This window comes from Lepisosteus platostomus, chromosome 19 (assembly GCF_059453375.1).
Source record: "Lepisosteus platostomus isolate fLepPlt1 chromosome 19, fLepPlt1.hap1, whole genome shotgun sequence".
In the NCBI taxonomy this organism is placed as follows: Eukaryota; Metazoa; Chordata; class Actinopteri; order Semionotiformes; family Lepisosteidae; genus Lepisosteus; species Lepisosteus platostomus.
The window spans coordinates 5,896,803-5,916,592 of NC_142629.1; the positions used below are offsets into that span (position 1 = coordinate 5,896,803).

General features: G+C 44.8%; 1 protein-coding gene and 1 long non-coding RNA gene across 9 annotated transcripts in view; one reads left to right on the forward strand and one right to left on the reverse strand.

The window, feature by feature from the left end:
• tnrc6a (trinucleotide repeat containing adaptor 6A) overlaps nucleotides 1-19,790 on the reverse strand; it is a 126,208-nt gene that overhangs the window by 67,624 nt on the left and 38,794 nt on the right. For all 8 annotated transcript variants that reach the window (XM_088613022.1, XM_088613021.1, XM_088613030.1 and 5 more), the window contains one exon: nucleotides 8,700-8,773. In XM_088613022.1, the coding sequence (XP_088469148.1) occupies nucleotides 8,700-8,773 (74 nt within the window). Of the gene's footprint in view, nucleotides 1-8,699; nucleotides 8,774-19,790 lie in introns of those variants that run through there.
• Nucleotides 3,182-4,676, forward strand: LOC148644992 (uncharacterized). The gene is made up of 2 exons (XR_015928531.1): nucleotides 3,182-3,447; nucleotides 3,590-4,676. It is a non-coding gene; the product is annotated as an uncharacterized LOC148644992 (long non-coding RNA).

Consider the following 19,790-nt stretch of genomic DNA (forward strand, 5'->3'; position numbering starts at 1 on the left):
AGGGACTCATAAAGAGCGAGAGGGAAAGTGTAGGGCAGGCGGAGGGGCGGTACAGCCGGCGCCGGGCTGGCACGGTGCCAGATGCTCATTAGAGACAAGCGCAGTGTGCGCTGGGCTGACATGACGACCGTTACCTTGGCAACAACGGAGCAGGCTCAAGATGCAATGCATCATCTATTTATTAAAGAACATCAGTTCCAGTCCACAGCCGTATTTCTCCAGTCCAAGTCAATTCTGCTCTCGCCGCAGATTCAATATAAGAGGTGTGGAGGGAAGGGGGAAGTGTGGCCTGCTGGGAGGGGGAGGTGGGCACTGGGGAGTAGACTGTCAGGAGACCTTGAGCACGGCATGCAGATTTTTTTATTGCTTTGGTGCGACGTTCATTTAAATATTCATGCTCCTTTCTCACCTCATATTTTCTTCTCCCCTCCCCCCAGCTTACAGCAGATTGATAGCACAGCGTGGAAAAAGCGTCCACAGGGCACTGCCAGCCTCGCGCCGGACAAGTTGAGAAACAACGCAGGCGGTAATAAATAAAACACCGCTCCGAAGAGTCGGGATATTTATGTCTCTCATTTGTTTAGAAAGGTGATTTAGGTGTCAAGGTCTTTTCACCGTTCCGCTGCGCTTGCGCCTCCTGACGGAATCGTGCCGCCCGAGACGACAAAGAGGCGCCTCGGGTCTCTCTCCCTCCGCGGTCCGTCTTTTTATCTCCAAGTTTCCGTAGTCTACACCTCGCTCACGCCCTGGACTGGCCAGCCTGGGAGGAGGCTCTCCCCCCCAGTTTGTCCTCAGCCAGGCTGCACTCCTCTCATTCCACGGTGCGTCAACCACTCAGCGCAACCAGGAGAAATTAAGCACTTATCTCAATTAAGCTCTTCCTCTGCTATCTGCAGGCCGCTCGTGCCAGTCAAGTAGCAATTTCCGTCCGTGACTGCAGAACAGTGCTCCGCGGTGAGGTGTGCGTGTGTTTTAAATCTGCTGTTAAATTGAAGCTGGCAGACAGCTCTCTTAAAATCTGGAATCTGCTTCAGAATCTCCAGTTCATCATTGCTCCTTTAAACTCCCACTTAAAAGAGAGGCTGGAGGAGAACAAACAGCAGCCTTCCCCCAGTCTTCTGCTTTCTCTGCCCGTATTAAAGCTATCAGGGCACCATTCTGGGACACAATTTCAAGCTTCTCAAAGCCACAAAAGCTCATTCAAAGGAGCATCCCACCTCGGCCAACCCCGATAGAAACCCAGGGCCCAGTCTCGGGACTCTCATCCCATTACCTTTGTTGGTATTATGGAGACCCTGTGTTTGCCCAGGAGGACCAACACAAAGTGCTTTCCAATCCCACAATACAGACGCGCAGGAAAATGACAGTGAGAGAGTGACGTGTGAGGTATATATATATAAAAAAACGACAATCAACATTTTGAAAAAACAAAATACTAGTGCGTAAATAGGGGCAGGCGCTCGAGAATTTGCACAAAACCAAATAAGGTTTTATGAGAAAAAAGGGAAATCGCAAAGAGTAAGATTGGATAAAAAAATATATACAAATCTACTAAAGTCAAATAGATGGGGAGAGCAATCACTGCTGGTGGTTTTCATTAAGGTGCTATCTTCATCTTACTGTTCTATTTTCTACACACAAAGCCTCCTGCTGCTTTTCAACCCTAACACAAGTCACAGGCCTCTGATTAACATTCTGCAAGGGGAGAGAAGAATCAAACATGCCCAGTTCACAGGCCACCGGAGCAGCAGCCTCCAGTCTGCCTAATGACGGCACTTCACACTGCTGATGTCAGGATGATGAGAGATTCTTTTGTAACCTTTCTTTCCCCACTATTGTTTTGAATTTGACTCCGGATTTGCTTTGAATGAATTTATTGTGACTTCTGAAGTTGCAAGCCCAGGGCTAGGGAAAGACAGGCGTCTAAACGGAGGAGGCTCTCGAGACGAAGAGGAGCTGTAGCACCGCGCAGCAGCGCGGGAAGACCCCTCGATAACAGTGAGGGGGGGTAGACTGGAGCGGCCACACCAGGGCAGGACCCTGACGTGGATTTTGGCAGGGAATTCATAAACACAGAATGATAATCTTAATTGCTCAAGAAGGATGTTTGTGGAAAATCCGCTTGTTTTGAAGAAGGCAATGCACTTGGTTACAAATCAGCTGAAGATAATGGTTAAAGCTAAGTGTTCTGCGCATAATTGTCAGCTTAGGACAACAAGAGCAATGGCCGAAGGTCACCCAGTGCTATGACGGTCACGGTGCTTCATTCCTGCCAGCGCTACTGACTGGGGACTGAAGACAGGCGTGTCACTCAGATAAAGACAGGGATGGGAACAGAGAGCTCTCTACCACTGGGCTAAGTCTGGATGAATTTGAGTTATGTATTCAAATATTAATTAGAGAGCTTTCTGCACCCCGTTTCTTCTCTCCCAACTGGATTACAACAACGTCACGCGACAAATTTCTTTATTGTAACTAAATATAAGAGGCCAGTATTCCTAAAACGAGATTAGCAACCCTAGCTTGAGGTTTTTATTGTGATTCCCTCACAAGATAAAGCTGTCTTACTGCATTCTTTAATACAGCAGCCTGGACTACAGTCCCCACGGGCTTTAACAATGAATATCGTGCACTTTTATTCTTTCAGCCCTTTGCTTAGATCCAAGAATTATCATGTGAAGAACAAATACATTTTGCACATCCACTGAAATACATATACAAAAGCAGTAGAGTTTTAAACAGTCTTGTGGCCACAAAGGTAGGGGAAATAAGGTTACTGCATTTAAAACTCCTTATGAAGTCAAATCCAAAAAATGAAATTTCCTCATCGTGGCAGGTGACATTCAACTGACTCAGTCTACTGCAGAAAGGACACGCTGGGGTGGAGGGGAAGCAGGAGAGTCCCTGGCAGACTGTCACACAGACACCCCTCACAAACACAAACAGCAGGCAAGAGAGGCCAAGAGCGACAGGAGGTTATTAATGGGGGAGGCAGAGAGAAGAAAATAAGTGAGATACAGGATGAATAAGACACAGAAAAACGAGATTTAGCAGTAGCGTGCACTGGCTTCCCTCAGGGAGCAGACAGGCTCTTTTCGGCCTCAAGAACTGAGCAGAACGAGCCCAGGTGCCGCAGTGAGGGAGTGGGATGAGGCTTGGCTCTGTTCACCCCCCAGTCCCCTTGATTCACGCTGGGGCACCCAGTTTCTAGCCCCTTCCCTCTCTGGCGCGGGCAGAGCTGCCCCCACAGACACAGCCCGTGATACCCACACCTCCCCAACGACACGGTTCACTTATTAAGAACCGGAGTCTATTAATAAACAAGCCGCCTGCTCTCAATAACTCACATGTCTCCCAGACAGCCGCTGCCACTGCAATGTTCTCACAGAGGACATCCCCAAAGCCTGATGGAGTGGCGCACAGCCACCCTGCAATGTGTATAAAATGGTATGTATTATTTATCAGTGTCTGCATGTATTAATGAATTAACTGAGGCATTTTGGATGCTCAGTTCTAGCACAGAGGGATAATGGATCCTGATACTAATTTTGCAGTGCTTGTTTCTTTAGATTTTTTTTTTTACTTGCAGACAAGGGCAGCCAGCCGGGAGTGTGCTGAAGCCAAACGAAGGGTTAAAGAGCGTGGCGGAGAGCCTCTTCATGCTCGCTCCTGCAGCATCCAGTCAATCCTGCACAATCAGCTCTGGCGAAGGCAGGCCTGGATAGCTGTTAATTTGTTTAAAAGAATTACCACTCCTCAGCAAGGAGGCATTTCATTTATGAACACAATGACTGATAAAACACGACCGAGTTTCAGCAGCTTAATTTCAATTAAATAAGGCTCAAAATTACTTGAGCAACGGCCCGCACGCTAATGAACGCGGGATGTAATTCAAATCTAAAACAGTTCCCATTGAGAAGTAATTGCCAGCCTCATGCTGTTTGCAAATTAAAGCTGTTGCTGCCAGTCATGGTGGGGGGGTGGGAGTGTTTAGTGACGCATGGGGCACACTGGCCTGGGTGAGCACTGGGAGGCAGCTGAGCACTGAGAAGAGTCCACCTCCGTTAACATCGTTCTGGAGCACTCCCTATCTCCTCACTTTCCGTGCGTGCTCTTTTTAAGTTTCTTTCTTTCTAATGGGACCCCTGAAAGTGCTCTAAATGGTGCTTCAGATAATGTTAATCACGGCTAATAAAATGAACCGCCCTGCAGTCTGGGCTGAATTGAATCTAACGCATGATTAAAAAGCATTTAATATCAGATTGATTCAATCAGACATGGCAGAGTGAGGAGACGGAAAGAGTGGGGGCTTTATTATTCTGGCCTGTGTTGACTGTTTCTGGGCTAGAGATCAGATGGGGGTGGCTGGAAGTGTTTGTGATGCACAAAACATCAGAGTTGCAGAATGACTTGAAAGAGTGATATGTGGAGTTGGTTCTCTGTCCATCATCTGCGCTGTGCCTTTCCTGTACACTTCTTTGTGCTGTATTGCTGGTATGCGAGGCAGAGGGAAAAGGAGAACGAAAGATAGATCAGGTTTTACACCATCTCTCCTGTTCCTGCTCTGTCTAAGGAGCTGACCTCTGCTGTCTCTCAGGAGCTCTGCTGTAATGTGAAGAAACTCCTCTAATTAAATCACTGTGTTATGTAGCGATTAAAAAACGCCAAATAAATTACACATGCTTTGCCTCTTTTTAATTGATGCGCCGTGTATCTCTCAGTAGACCTATGGGTTGCCACCCAAGTTAAGCACCTTTTCTTCGCATCACCTGCTATCTCTCTCTTTGCATGTATGCATATATTCATTCATCCTGCATTCTAACCTTTTCTATTTAAGTAGACACATCTGTTCTTGTACAATGTTTTCCTACTCATATATAGTATGTCAATCCAGTCCACAGCCTGTCCTTCTACATAGATGAGCATTTATAAATGGCACAGCTGCACAAAAGACCACAATGCATAGAATTACTAAATGTAGCGCATATTTCCAAAACGTGCATGAAGAGAAAGAACTATGACGTTTTAAAAGAAGCACCCAAAACGGGACGCCCTGATCCGTAACAGTAGTTCTAATGTGAACACGTGTGGAAGGTGACCTGAGCAGATGGTGCAGTTGTATGTATTCAGCTGGAGAAGGTGCGACAGTCCTGACTCGTGTTCGGCAGCCTGGGTTGCAGGCCGTCTTGTCTGGATCCGCACTGGCATCTGCCCTCAGCTCCCCCCTCTGCACCCATGCCACTTGTTCATTATAGCATCATTTGTTCTTGTCCACCATCAACCTATTTAGGTTGAAGAGATCAAAATCAGTGCAGATCTGGCACAGACACCCCTCCCCTAATGCGAATGGAGTCCGAAATGACAAGGCAAAACAGCACAGTGGTCACACAGCACTCGGGTTTAAAGGGCTTTCCTCTGAACGCTGCCACTCACATCCCTGCTTCTCAAAAGCCACAATTAGCAGGCCTTGTTAATTGTTTTGGAAACCTGTAGGACAATTTAATCACTGGCCTTGGCCTGGAGTGTGAGAGCTGATGGCAGCGCTACAGTGTGTGTGCTGCAGCAGATGGAAGACAAAGCGATTACAACATGTTGTCTAATTATGCCATATTTTCCTGCTCAGCCCCCCTAGTTAATGAAGTCTGTTCGTCCAATGCTTCAGTAAGTGTAAATTACTGTGGGAAAGGGATGCTGGGGAACAGATATATGATGTATGTGATTCTAAATATGTAACAAATAGCAGCTGAAACAAACACAGATGGGCCTGGCAAACGGACTGTTTTTAAGCCAATGCAGCACAACTCTTTGCTGCTCTGCCAATAGCTCTCATTGTCCCTCTTCAACACTGTCCATTAGACAGACATGTTACACACACCCTTGGAGATGGCGCTGCGCCCATGTGCAATACAAACAGCCCACAGGCTTTGCTATTTGCTTTATCACTTATCCTGCAAGATGGTAGCTGGGCGAGGATGGTGATGCCTGTTTGCAAACCACCACTTGGTGTTATTTTACAAATTGCATTACCAACCTCTTCCGAGAGCCGTCTGAACTTTTCTCCCCAGTATATAAGAAACGAAGGCTGTTTTTAAAAAGTTGCAAACAAAAAAGACCATCAACACCCGTTCTGTTCCAGGTACACAGCGTGCCCCTGACACTGTGTGCATAGATACACAAGTGTGATAAAACAGACCAGCACAGCCAAGTGCAGTAGCAAGCTGCAACTGCAAACACACAATGAGCAGAAGAAAAATCAGTCCATCACTTTTAATCTTCAGATTAGTGTCATCTTTCAAAACTTTAGACATCAGCTTAATTCTCAAACATAACTCCTTCTCAAAGGCTGCCCTATCTGACATGGGTCCCAGAGCCACATGTATCATCTCAGAACCCAAGTGATGTTTGAAAGTTGGGCAACAGCTATTTGAAGAGCACCTACAAAGACCACTTCTGCGACCCTCAGAATTCAGCCCAGGAACATGGAGAACAACATGAGCTAAATGATGCCATATGACCTTAAAGCAAATTACTTCAATGATACATATGTTGATGATTTTTAACTTCAAATGACCTGCTTTGGTTCTTGTTTTCTGTCAGCAAGATGCAAGACCAGTGCGCTCCTGCCCAGAATACATCCTAACAATAGACATTTCTCCCAGAACTGTTACTGTATCAATCCCCACAAAGCAGTGAGGCTTTTAACCAGAAAAATCAACCGAGTTCAAATTTACATTTATAATGATGACCTGGGGGGTTTTTGTTTCTACAGCAGGGCATTTGAGCAAAATACCTCACTTAAAGTTACAACAGCATCCCACTCCCACAACCCCCTGGATAGGAATCAGAGACCTAACGACTGCCCTAAACCGACAAAGCTGCTTCCTCTACTACTGGACTCCCCAGACCTGGCAGGGCTGGTCTTGCCCTAGGTGCATCACAGGCCTGCTGTCTGAAAGCACACGCTGACACAGTGTGCTCAGCCTTACCAGACAGGCTGAAATTAATTCTAAAACAGGCTCTCTTGAGGCTCTTTACAGTGGCTCTGCAGCGTGTTCCTGTCTGGTAATGTTTTCTGTGTTTTGAACAAGTTAAATCAAAAGCATAATTATTTACATTTATTGTTTGTTCTGTAATAATCAGACCAGCTGGGATCTATTAGTGCTCTGGAGCTGCATATTAATCACCGCAAGATCCAGGGAGATTCTGCAGACATAATGTAATGGCTTGAGCTCTTTTTTTCTCGATGAAGACTTCATTGGCAAGTATTACCTATTAATGTTGAGGATCGTATTGCAGATGACCCAATTTCCACTCTAGCTGCTTGCTGACAAAGAGCTTTTGCTAATTTCTTGGGACAATACACAGTGTTACTTCAAACAAAGCACTGGAACAACCCACACCACACCAACTCTTTAATCCACATCAACAACCCTAATTTCTTCGTGAAACCAAGTCACAAAGTGTCATCCCACTAATCATTACAGTACAACAAAGAGCACTGCAGCTCGCAGACCTCTGCTATAGTAATGTGCATTTGTAGGGCAGGGAGTGCAGAAGAGAGAACGCAGTGCTGTATAGCTTTAGCTGCACACCCTGAATTGACCTTCTCTGGATCCAACCACACAACAGTGTAACCCCATGCTTCTCTCTGCCAAACTGACTCCCACCCTGGTCTTTCTATTAAAGACTGTCTAATATGACTGTCTGCCACACACTGCCCGGATTCATAGTTCTCCGAAGCATTACAGGAACACCTCCCAGGAGCGCCGCCCTTCCTCTCCAAGACTTGGAAAAGTCCCGTTCTTTCCCGAACTCACACACGTGACCTATGGCAGCACAGCCCCTGCCAATGAAATTATTGCTTTCCCCAGGGCATCTTCTGGTCACAGATCAGTACGATACAGTCAACAGGGTTCCTTTAAAATGCTCTTCAGCTGTGCGTGTTCTGTATTTACAATTACGCAAAGAATTTAAGCATCCAACGCAGTGTATCTACAAAGGTAATATATTGCACATATTTGTGTATAACTGGAGTGGAGCTGCACTGTTCAATCACTGCACTTTCTTATGGCTCACTGTATGTTAACTTGCTGCTTTATGCCAACAACAGAAGCGGTTTTGCTACAGGAGGGCTGGTGGTTCACGCTCCTTTTCAATCCGCACTTCATACGGTGGCTCTGTGGCTCAGGATCTGCGCCTGTGGCTGGAAGGTTGCCGGTTCAAATCCCGTGGCCGGCAGAGGAATCCTACTCCGTTGGGCCCCTGAGCAAGGCCCTTAACCCCAACTGCTCCAGGGGCGCCGTACAATGGCTGACCCTGCGCTCTGACCCCAAGCTTCTCCATGGAGAAAAGCTGGGGTATGCAAAAAGACGAATTCCTAATGCAAGAAATTGTATAGGGCTAATAAAGAAACATTATTATATTACATTATATTTCCTGATGGTGGAGCTTGATCGGATGGAACTGGAGTGTCTTGTCTTTCCTCTCTGTCTGCTCTCGACCACGCGCTCATCATGCTACAGCTAACGTGAACAGGAGGTGGATGTGGGGGTATAGAAAACGCCAAGCTTGAGTACTGATGCACGTTTTTACAACTGACTTTCCTGAGCCAGTTATGAATGAAAAAAAAAACATGGGGCCTCAGAGCAGGGGCCTCTGAAAGTGTGCAACGGCACAAATGAGGTTGGTCTGGTACATACTGATGGGATTTTCCTGGGCCGGCAGGGAAATGGTCCTTCTCCAAGCAGTGACAGGAGATGAAGCCTTCCCTTATCTGCAAGACAATTGAAAAACAAAAACGGGCTTTAGCTGTGAGAGTTTGCATCTCCGCACTCTGAGCCTGTACCATATTGCTGGCACTGCCACTTGCCATGCTAAAGGATCCCGGATCTGTTGGTTGGTCTGTTTAAACACAGATCCCGCTTCTGTGAAAACTGTAGCAGTGAATCATGAGGAACATGCCTCGTAGACAAGGTCAGGACACACCAATGGGCTCTCACATCGCTGGGCTCCACTACCATAATTAAGAATATCATCTCAGACACAATGAGCTAATCCACCAGCATGCAAAACATTCATATACTCTATATTATACAGTGAAACATAAAATTTACATTCCTCACAGTTTCCTCATTTGTTTTCAGAGCTCACGTTGTATGGGTACTTTTGTCAAGTGCTGAAGCTCAAGTTCTCAGTGATTTATAGGTATTCATATTTTTGCAATTGAGTCTGTCTCATCCACTTAGACATCAGGTCAAATTGGATTAAAAGAAGGCAGCAGGAGTGTGAAGCGCTTCTCGAGATGGACACAGTGACTGCTGGGAAGGTGGAACTGAGAGCAGTTTAACAGGATTTCTGAATACTGTCACCCTTCCTCCCTTCCTTAAACATGCTGCAGACTGTCAAGGAGGTGCCTCTTTCACACATGGTAATTGCAAGATGAGTTGCCCAGCCTGTACTTTTCCCTTCATTCTACACATTGTTTTCAACACCAATTGCTGATAACAAGAAAAGTGACTTCTGACATCCTGAAATATAGTCCTATGGCGCATTTTAAGGTTGGACGTTAACTACCATCAAGCCGGCAGCTCATGTTCAACACAGTTGATTGATTTCTTCTTTCAAAATATCTGAAGAAGAGAACAAAATTAATGTTCTTCGGTGCAGGAAACGAGATACAAGCTGCAATTAAAATACCCAGCTTACTCATATCAGAACAGAAAACAAGACCATTAAAATATCTCTGTGCAGAGCTCTTGGCTCCCTTTCAGAGGGCTCATTCAGGATGAGAACATCCTGGTCCCAACTGCAGAGACCCAGAAGCAAGCATGTCTCTTTCAATTAAGGATAATAATTATAATAATAATAATAATTGCTTACACTTATATAGCGCTTTTCTGGACACTCCACTCAAAGCGCTTTACAGGTAATGGGGATCCCCTCCACCACCACCAGTGTGCAGCCCCCACCTGGATAATGCGATGGCAGCCATAGTGCGCCAGAACGCTCACCACACACCAGCTCTCAGTGGGGAGGAGAGCAGAGTGATGAAGCCAATTAAAAGAGGGGGATTATTAGGAGGCCATGATTGGTAAGGGCCAATGGGAAATTTGGCCAGGACGCCGGGGTTACACCCCTACTCTTTTCGAGAAACGCCCTTGGATTTTTAATGACCACAGAGAGTCAGGACCTCGGTTTTACTTCTCATCCGAAGGACGGCGCCTGTTTTAGAGTACAGTGTCCCCGTCACTATACTGGGGCATTAGGACCCACATGGACCGCAGGGTGAGCGCCCCCTGCTGGCCCCGGATGAGAGGGGGAGGCCCTCACAGTGTGGGGCAGTTATAAAGATTATGGACCTTAGTTACAGAGCACATGTCACAATGAGCACTGAACCCTATCCCATGATTTGCAGCCAAGAGTGACAGCATTACTTCTAAAAAAACATTAAAAAGGACATTATCTCACCTATCCTATACTCTGTTCTCCTCGCCACTAACATCTGATGTGTGGGGAGTGTTCTAGCGCACTATGGCTGCTGTCGATTCATCCAGGTGGGGCTGCACACTGGTGGTGGTGGAGGGGATCCCCATTACCTGTAAAGCTTTTTGAGTGGAGTGCCCTGAAAAGTGCTATACAAGTGTAAGCAATCATTATTATTAACCAATGATGCCACATCCTACACACACAAATCCTACCAGGTCTTCCTCACTGCACCCCAGAGTCCACACCGCTCACCGAATTAATCCATATTCCATAGAAGTCTTTAAATTAATTTCCATTACTCTAAAAAACACCATGATCATATCAGCAGATGCCTCCAGGCTACATTTCGTACTTCGTCATTTTCGGCATTTACTTTTAAAAATGTACCACGCGCTGATTCTGTTTTCCGGTTTAAAAGGGCTTAAAAGTCTGCTCGTTCTGAAACAAGGAAGCTGCTTTTCACTTTGTGTCACAGCCGCTGAGCGCTCTGCCACATCGCTCCCTCAAGCAGAGTTTGCAGGTGATGCTGATCATTAATGTCAGAGCCCGTTTAACTTGGGCTTCAGCAGCGAGTCCTGCAGCTTTTGTACCAATAGCACCAATAACGAGCAAAGTGACTGCTGACAACCTGAAATACACGCCTTCCGTGCACTTTAGGGACTGATATTACCCAAGATCAGGGCCACACTTCTCAAGACATCGGGCTGTGTCAGCAATCACTGGACAGACGTTTACAAACTGAACTACAGGGATCACCCAGGCCTGGGAAAGAAAAATGGGAAAAGCTGTACAATGAATCCAAGTTTCACACAAGTTTTCAAAGGAATTTATCGCGCTTTTAAACCTACTTAAATCAGCAATTGTCAGCAGACTATGGTAAGAGCTCTTTATTTTCAGGGCTTATTTTTAAATCTCATGACATCACAATTTCACCTCAACTTAACACCTGGAGCGCAATATATTTTTACTTTCACCAGCCATTAAATGAGACAAATCGGACAAATTGTGTTCTTGACAGAACGGAGGTGTACGTAGTGTCACGCACAAAGTTCAAAACGATGACAGCTAATCATAACAACAAATCATCCTAAAACTTAAAGGGCAACAAATGTTGAGCTATGGAGTGAAGACTCTGTGGCTGCTCATGACTGTTGAAAAGAAGGTAGGAATCTGGAAAATAAACACAGAAGACTATGTACTGGTTCAAGTCAGCCTCAAAAAAACAGAAACAGAAACAGAAAAACTCTATCTGTTGCAGTACTATTGACTTAACACTGCCAAACATAAGGTTCTTTGCTCAAAGGTTTTCTCGAGTCTAGCCAGGAAAAGATCGATCTGGCATTCTTCTGTCTCTCCAGCCCCTTGACTATCGTCCCTCTACACTGACATCACAAGAGGGGAGAAATGAAAGTTAGAGTGTGATGCGCCTTACAATGCGCTTGTTTCAAGAGAGCAATATTTGTGTATTTGCAAACAACAGAAAACAAAGCTTCAAAATGTTGTCGGAGAAAATGAAAACAAATGATCAAGCTGAGATGTACATAATAATTATTTTGGGGGGCACAGCCACGGGACCTCTAAGCCAGCCTTTGAGGTGCCTGGCGGAATACCCACTGTACCACAATCATCAATGTTTCCACCTGTGCACAAGGCACCACAAACATGAGTTTTTGCCGTACTGCTGTACTTTTTCACTATCCAGGAGAGAAATATAACAAAGTTGTAACAAAGACAGATTTTGTACTTTTACAGGGTTTTTTAAGGACATCGTGACTCATCTTCAAAACACATATGATCTTTTTTCCCCTGAAAGCAACTGAGCTTTCCCTGTTTCTCTGCTAGCTGAAGCTGCAGCCAAAGTTAATTCTATCTGCAGCACAGTCTATCTCTTAAGACATCAGGCTCAGTGCAGATCCCATGAAGAATTTTAATACAGCGAGTTTTTTTATTGCTTGTGGTACAAAGAGAAGATTCCAGCAAAAAGGCTGGTGGAATGATGCACAAAATTGACATCAAATATCCTCCATTCCCAATCAACTCCTCAGCGAAACAGAAGCACAGGACTTAATAACTATTAGCTCTACTGATTACAGAAGGGGATTTTAGTTGTGGTAACTCTTTGCCTTCGGCATGGTGAGGTATGTTTTAAAGCACAGAACTGCAGCACATTGCTGACCCACATTTCACACACAATCCATCCAGTCACTTTCGGCCGCCTGCGTCTCCACAGAGCCGGGCAACACAGCACCGACAATTACACTGAACCAGGACGAACAGAAGCAATGCAACATTCATCTTTTTTTCAAAACACTGAGATTGCAGAAGAAAACGTCCTTGGAACGCACAGCCACTCGTGTCTGCGTCTACAGTTCACGCACTCAGCGTGTGCGTGTAAAAGCATGGCAGGAATGCACACAGCCCGTGTATCTTCATGCATGTGTGAAGAATGTGTGTGAGGTGCCTGTCTCTGGTTGTGCAGGCGTTTTGTTATCGAGTTTTTAACTACTCTGGCGGGGGAAAGTATTATAGTTAATTATAGATGAGAATAAATTGCTGCTTGTTGAATGAAGACGTATTGTTACATCATTATCAGAGGTTTCTGGCCCCCCGAAGGCTTTCAGAATGGGCATAATAGCCTCCAGAATGCAATACTCTCTAGCACTCTTGTGAGACGTATGGTAATTTACAATCTTTAGGTATGCCTTTGTGTAAATAAAGCTGTACTAATGAACAAGCTTTATTTACGGGCATAGAGGCTGACTCCTAATGACCGAGCCCTCTTCCTTTCCCTCTTTGTCTCCCTCTATCTCTGCCTGACATTTTTTCCCTTCATTTATTCTTTTTACAAGAACCTAAAACAGCCCGCTATGCGACAACTGGGGTGTCGCTGAGAGCCAGCACCCCAAAATAACTTGTGCCACTGATGATTTGCAAGAAACAAACAGCCTCTTTTTGTAAGACTGTTGTTGATCTTTTTCCTTTGTTTTAAAATGGATGCACACAAATTAGATCTGTCATTTAACGTCTATTTATGTGGTCTTGCAATTTTACTTGCAAGAAAAGCTGACATTTCTCATCTAGAGCGATTGACCAATCTGAAAACAGAGCGGTGTGTGTATGTGGTTAAGTCACTGTAATGAGATGCATACTCCAACCTGCTCCAACAAAATACTCTTTAAAGAACTGAATCAGCCAAACGGAGGCAGCAAGTTATAAGAGAAACAGGGAAGGAGGAGATGATATTTAACTCCCCAGACAGACCACATATCACAGCCTTCGACAAATGTCATCCGCAAGACAGCATTTCTTCTGATTCAATTTGATCTCTCCTTGCAGGTTGTGGTATTGCTCGCACAAGGCTGTGATCAAAGAGCCAATTAAACTTTAGAAGATAATTAAACAATTGCTTGATTAAAAAATAAACAGAACGGCTATTTTCTAAACAGTTCCATGTTGCTATCGGCATTCATATCGGACTATTAATACCGCATGAGACAAGCTCCTCTTGACCCCACCTTTCTTACAGAGGAACTGGAGACAGGAGATGGCAAGAGAAGCACATGGCTGCCATGTGACAAGAGCAAGTGTCAATCAGGCAGCACAGAGTGAAAAGATATCACGAACAATGACGAGCGAGAGCGATATTAATTACAAATGGAGTCGACGGCACCCTTGATACGAGTCCAAATGTCAAGTGCATGATTGAATGAGAAAGAAAAAGGAAGGGGGTGTGCAAACCCGGACAAAGGGATATTCTGATAGGAATATTAAGAAATTCTCTTTCCAGCTTTACCGATTTCTTCGCTTCAACCGCAAGCTTTGTTAACAATGATGATCTGCCCACTTCAAAAGAGGCACACAACTGGCAGCAAAAACAAGGGGAGGAACTGATGCTGGCAGACGGGGTATAATTCTGTTCCTCGTGTTGCTCAGCTCACATGCTCTAGCAGAATGAATCGGAATCTCCAGCTTCAGAAATAGGTGGCTGATGCTCATTCTTCATCTCAAAAAGATAGCTCTCTCACTTCATTAAAACAGGGGGAAGGGCGACACCAAGACTATTTCCTTTCAAACTGCTGAATACAGTTCAATGCATTAGTTAGCTAAGCCCGTGTGCACGTTTGCTCTCTGCTGACACATCTGCCCTGGGTTGGTAATTGAATTAATAGAGATTTGTAATTGAGGCAAGCTATTTAAGCCTTTGAGAGGTTTTCATGGAACAAGCATAAATACAAAGAAATGCAGTGTGCTGAAGTATTGCTTGTGAGGGATTTTAGAAGCAGTTCATCACGATTCGGCTGGAACATGGCAAGACTACAGTGCAATCTAATAGAACGCTCTTGTTATCGGCAGTTCCTTCTGAAGCTCGCCGTAACCAATGCTGCTAAATACAGCACCCTTCATAGCTACAGCCATGCCCATCTACCTCAATCCACACCTTACCTCAGCTGAACAACCCCAACCTTACCAAGCAAGGTCAAGTGCAAAAGAGGAAACAATGTTGCCAATGTTACAGCCTTAGCACACAGCACTGCTTGTGGAATGTTGTCTAAAAGCACGAAAGCATGATTGGAAAAAAAGCACTTTAAACTCAAACCCCAGGGAAAAAAGCAACCTAATCTTTCTGTAACAAATTACAACAAACTGCATTTCTTCATAAATGAATAGCATTTAAACAAATAACAGTACATCAGAATGAGTTACTGGTTAGCTGCACTTTCACTCAGCCTTCCTCTTTTATAATGAACATTATATAACACGCAATCTCTTCCTGACCTGGGGACTGTCTTCCCCTACCACACTGCTATTGTTACTTCCTTAGAATCGTTTTGGCTCCAGTTAATTCAATCAGACCAATGCCTGAAATTTAAAAAACACAGATTCCCACATTTGTCCCTTATGCTGGGCGATCCACTTTACGAAGGCTGGCGATATCACCGTCCTCACTGGCCCCCTCACTGTAGTTGTAACGTGCTGAAAACGACTTGCAGTTGGAGCTTGCTGTTGAGTCTCTCGTCCAGGACAAAAATCAATAGGTTCCATATGCACAGCATGCAACAATTATTTCAGTGTAGGGGAGCTGCACAACGGTGGGTTTGAAATTCAGCCAAGCTCTAGAACCAGCAAGACTCAGCTCTCTCTAGACAGTACCTGATCGCAGCGAGACGGCTAAATTAGCTCAATCATTCCCTGTCGTTTGTCACGGCTTCCAGAGTACCCATTTGGCAGTCATTTGAAGGCGATTAGAGGAAGCCTTATCTCCCTTTCACTGCTGTCTTAACACTGATTAAGCAGGGGGAGTCATCACAGTACATTTTCATGTGAGCTAATTCAATAAAGATGGCTATAATGATTAACAGAAAGCAGCGACAGGGCACTGTGAGTTTCTGACACCCACTCCAGGGATATAATTCGCCTCCAAAGACATTTCCAGCAGACCCCACCCAATGGATCTCTTCTCTGAGCCACTCCAACACAGGTTCCCCTGCTATTCTATCACAACAGAGGAAGCTCTGCTTTAAGGCGCTGGAAAGATTAAACCCTTGTGTAACAGACCCCACCCTTCACTAAGGTAGCTCCAGGGATCTGATGATCTTAAGCCTCACAATAAAGTAACATGCAGGAAGCTTTATTTCCACATTTACACAATTAAGACTCTGCAGCTGTCTCCTCAGATTGCCTCCCTATCCCCCCCCCATTTAACACCGTGAGCCCGTTATATCCTCAAACATCACTTCTCACACACGTGAGAATGTGCACTTTAAAGTCTTACACCAATAATCTGCTTAATTAAGCACCACCCAGTGTGATACAGGATTACAGGTGATAGAGGCCCCCTTGTGGGCTTCTGCTGACAGGTTGGCTGATAACACAGTCTCTCCATAGCTGGGCCTGCAACACCTCAGGATGCTTGCATTGAAGGCTTTTAATAACCACAGGTTTGTTACAGAGCCCAGAAAACATTCTGTGACGATATGAACTCAAAAACAGAGATTATTACTGCATAGCTTTAGAACTAATTAATTCAGCTATTTTTATAACAGCAGCAATCATTGCTTGACAAATACAAGATGATTTGCATTAAAGGATAAAGCAGCGCCGGTATCGTATTTCCCATTAACCAGCACTCATGAGGAATGACAGCAGCCGAAGATTGTGTGACAGCAGCATCGTTTACTGGATTCTGCGAAAACTGTGGCGTTCCCCAACCTCCTGGTCACAGGAGGAAGAGGCCAGGACCCCCAGGCCTGGCGAAAAGGCAACTAAAGGGGTGACTGCAAAGGTGGAGATGGGGTGGAGGAGGGACGTGAAAGTGAGCGAGGAAGAGGAGAGAGTGGTGTGTGGTATGTATGGGAGCTGAGGCAATTATGTCAGGATTAGTTGCAAGCTGCAGCAGCAGAACTTAATTAGTTTGGCTGCCTTCATGCCTCCCGAACTTCCGTTAGAATTCCATTAAGAGAAATTAGTTTTGCACAGACCCATACATGTAAAACTACATCTGGGCAGGATGTGCATCTCCCCAGAGGAAGGTGAACCTCAGCACCGAACTCTTGCTCCGCCACGGAGAGTCTCCTTTAATTAACCTCTGGTATAATTATTTATGATCTGCTCTGATTGTACTGAACAGTGAGACAATTTTCTTTTTTTTTGTTTCTCATCAGGTAGGGTTGTTCTATGCAGGTGCCATAAAGGAAAGTGGGCATGTTTTCCCACTGCCCAGCTGGGGGACAACAGAGCCTTGCCCTGCTGTCACACAGACATGCTGCTTCTGTCTGGCACCCAGACTGTCGCACGTCTCCACAAATGGAGAATGATATCAGGGTTCGATTATATTATCATCTGTTTCCCAGAACGAAGGAGCTGTACAAAGATGAAAACCCCTAAAATATTATTATCATTTTAGATGAACCAGCTCATTCAAAATTAAAACCCTTCGCTGCTCAAAACTATTCATTACTGTACCACCCGTGGCAAGATGATGCTCTCTTTTATAAAGCTTCAAGACTGGAAATGAAAGTGTTTGGTAAAGAGGGAGGAACGAACCGCTTCAACTGCTGAGAAGGACTGAGCCCACAGAAGCCTACTATACTCTGCTCTGGTGTCTGCGGTCTTGCGAGCTCCTAATGTTTAAGTATGGATTTTCTCTCTCCTATTCAGGATCTGCCGCCTGCAATCTCCTCTTCAAAAGCTAGGTCATAAATGTATATATTTCAGTGTTATAATGTTACATTTTTAGATGATGTCGAAACATGAAAGAACACAAGAACAATCCACGACTCTCTGTTTCGCATGATCGTTCCATGAATAATTCCGTTCTGCCTTCCATTTTATTACCCGGATAATATCCTAAGGTGTAACTACAGTTCAATCACTCCGAGGTGCTGGTGCCCGTGGGGGCCTGGCAACGAGGAGCCGGGATTCAGTGCCGTGCTCTCCTAGGCAGGGCTGGAAGCCGAGGAATAGTGTGAGAACGGATGTCAAACCTGAGAAACGCTGGCAGACACAATAGCCCTCTGTCTCTGAGACTGCCAGGCTCTCCTGCAGGCAATCAAGCACAAATTCCAGCATCTTTAATATTCCATCTGGCCAACAGCTCCAATAATAATGCCCCCCACCCCCAATACACCTTAAGCCATTCATTTTAAACAGCTGCATTTAAGTTTATAATTAATTCATAATTCCAACGCATTAATGAATTGTAGAGGTGGTGGCAGGAGCCGAGAGTGATTATCAACAAAAATATATTTTTTCTTAAATTAAAATAATGGAAACTATTCTGTGTACTCTATTACAAATCCATTAATTTTTAAAACCATGCAGATTTTAACATTATCTTATAATGTTTCAAATAACATAAGGTAGGACAATCTCAGTTACAATGTTTTCATCAAACTATAGTCAACTGTTTAGTTTACAGTTTCGGTTAGCAATTATTCCTGCTGTGATCTGCTTAGCAGGAATCTAAATATTAAAAAAGGAAATATCCAAACACAGAAATTGAAAGCACAGTAAAACAGCATTTACTTCAAGGACTACATGTTTCATAAGGGCACAGTTAACTCTCCTCAACAAGCTAAACAAAAGAATTAAGAAGATACAGGAAAATTCATGCATACTGTTTTACCTGTTAAGCATGGAGGATGACGCACTTAATGAACTTTGTACAATGTACAATGAACAATTGCACTAATGTAAGAGGGAGAAACTCACTGAGACAAGTGCCCTATCACAGGACACTCTCAGACTTCCTTGCAGCAATTCATCAAACGACGGGGACATAAAACTGCAGACATATTCATTACAATGCGATGTCGCCTACTCTTGTTGCCTTTGTGATGGTAATCGCAGTCTGAACTAAGTCTGGTGAGCTGAAACACAGCCCCACACAGTTTACCCCTCAGCAGCTGAGGAACAAGGCCCAACAAGCAGGTAACTGCTTATAGCACCAGACACCCGAGCAATATGCTACCTGCTTGAATACTTACCAGGTAACATACAGAGAGAGCACTCAAAATACCATGCACACTGCGCTGCTACGTCAGTGTTCTCCTACACTGATCCTGAAATGCCCCAGCTCTTCAGCTTCCTAACATGTCCTCACTCAGAGAAAGCTAAAGACCAGGTCAATCCAGACGAATTAAGCCAAGGGTTGTTCCAATAAAATACCCGAAAGTGTTTTATGAACAAAGAAAGCCATGCATCTCTCCAAGCCTGGGGTTGGAGACTCTTGTACTTGATGTACTGTCTAAAGCTCACTGCTGCAGCACTGCACAATACATCACTACATGCACTTATGAAGTGCTGACTTAACACCTAAAGTTTCGTTACTGTCATTATAAGGAAAGATGAGACACACGGAAAACAATTGCAAAAATGACTGTTGTCCCACATGCCAAGCTTTAACACAGCAACACATCTTGTCACTGTGTCACATGGCGTTTTCTACACTGCAAACATAGAAACTCACCCCCTTCCTGCTGCGCGGTTGTGGACGCTCAGCAGAACAATACACAGCAGGCAAAACATTTGCAATGGTTGTTAACCACTTTACAGAGTAAACACTGCACATGTGTTTTGGGCACTAGCCAGCGAGCTACTGGAAATGCACTAAGAGAGTCTCTTCAAGGTCTCTAGTAGTACACTACAGGAATAGCTTTCCTTTTCATAATTAAGTGGTAAATTCACACTATTATTAAACCACAGCACTCCCACCCAAGTCCAGGTGCCCTGCAGCTGTAGTGTGGCATATCCCCTACGCCTAGCAGGTAGGCAAAGTACTGTGTTGTCAGCCAGTTGGTGGAAGC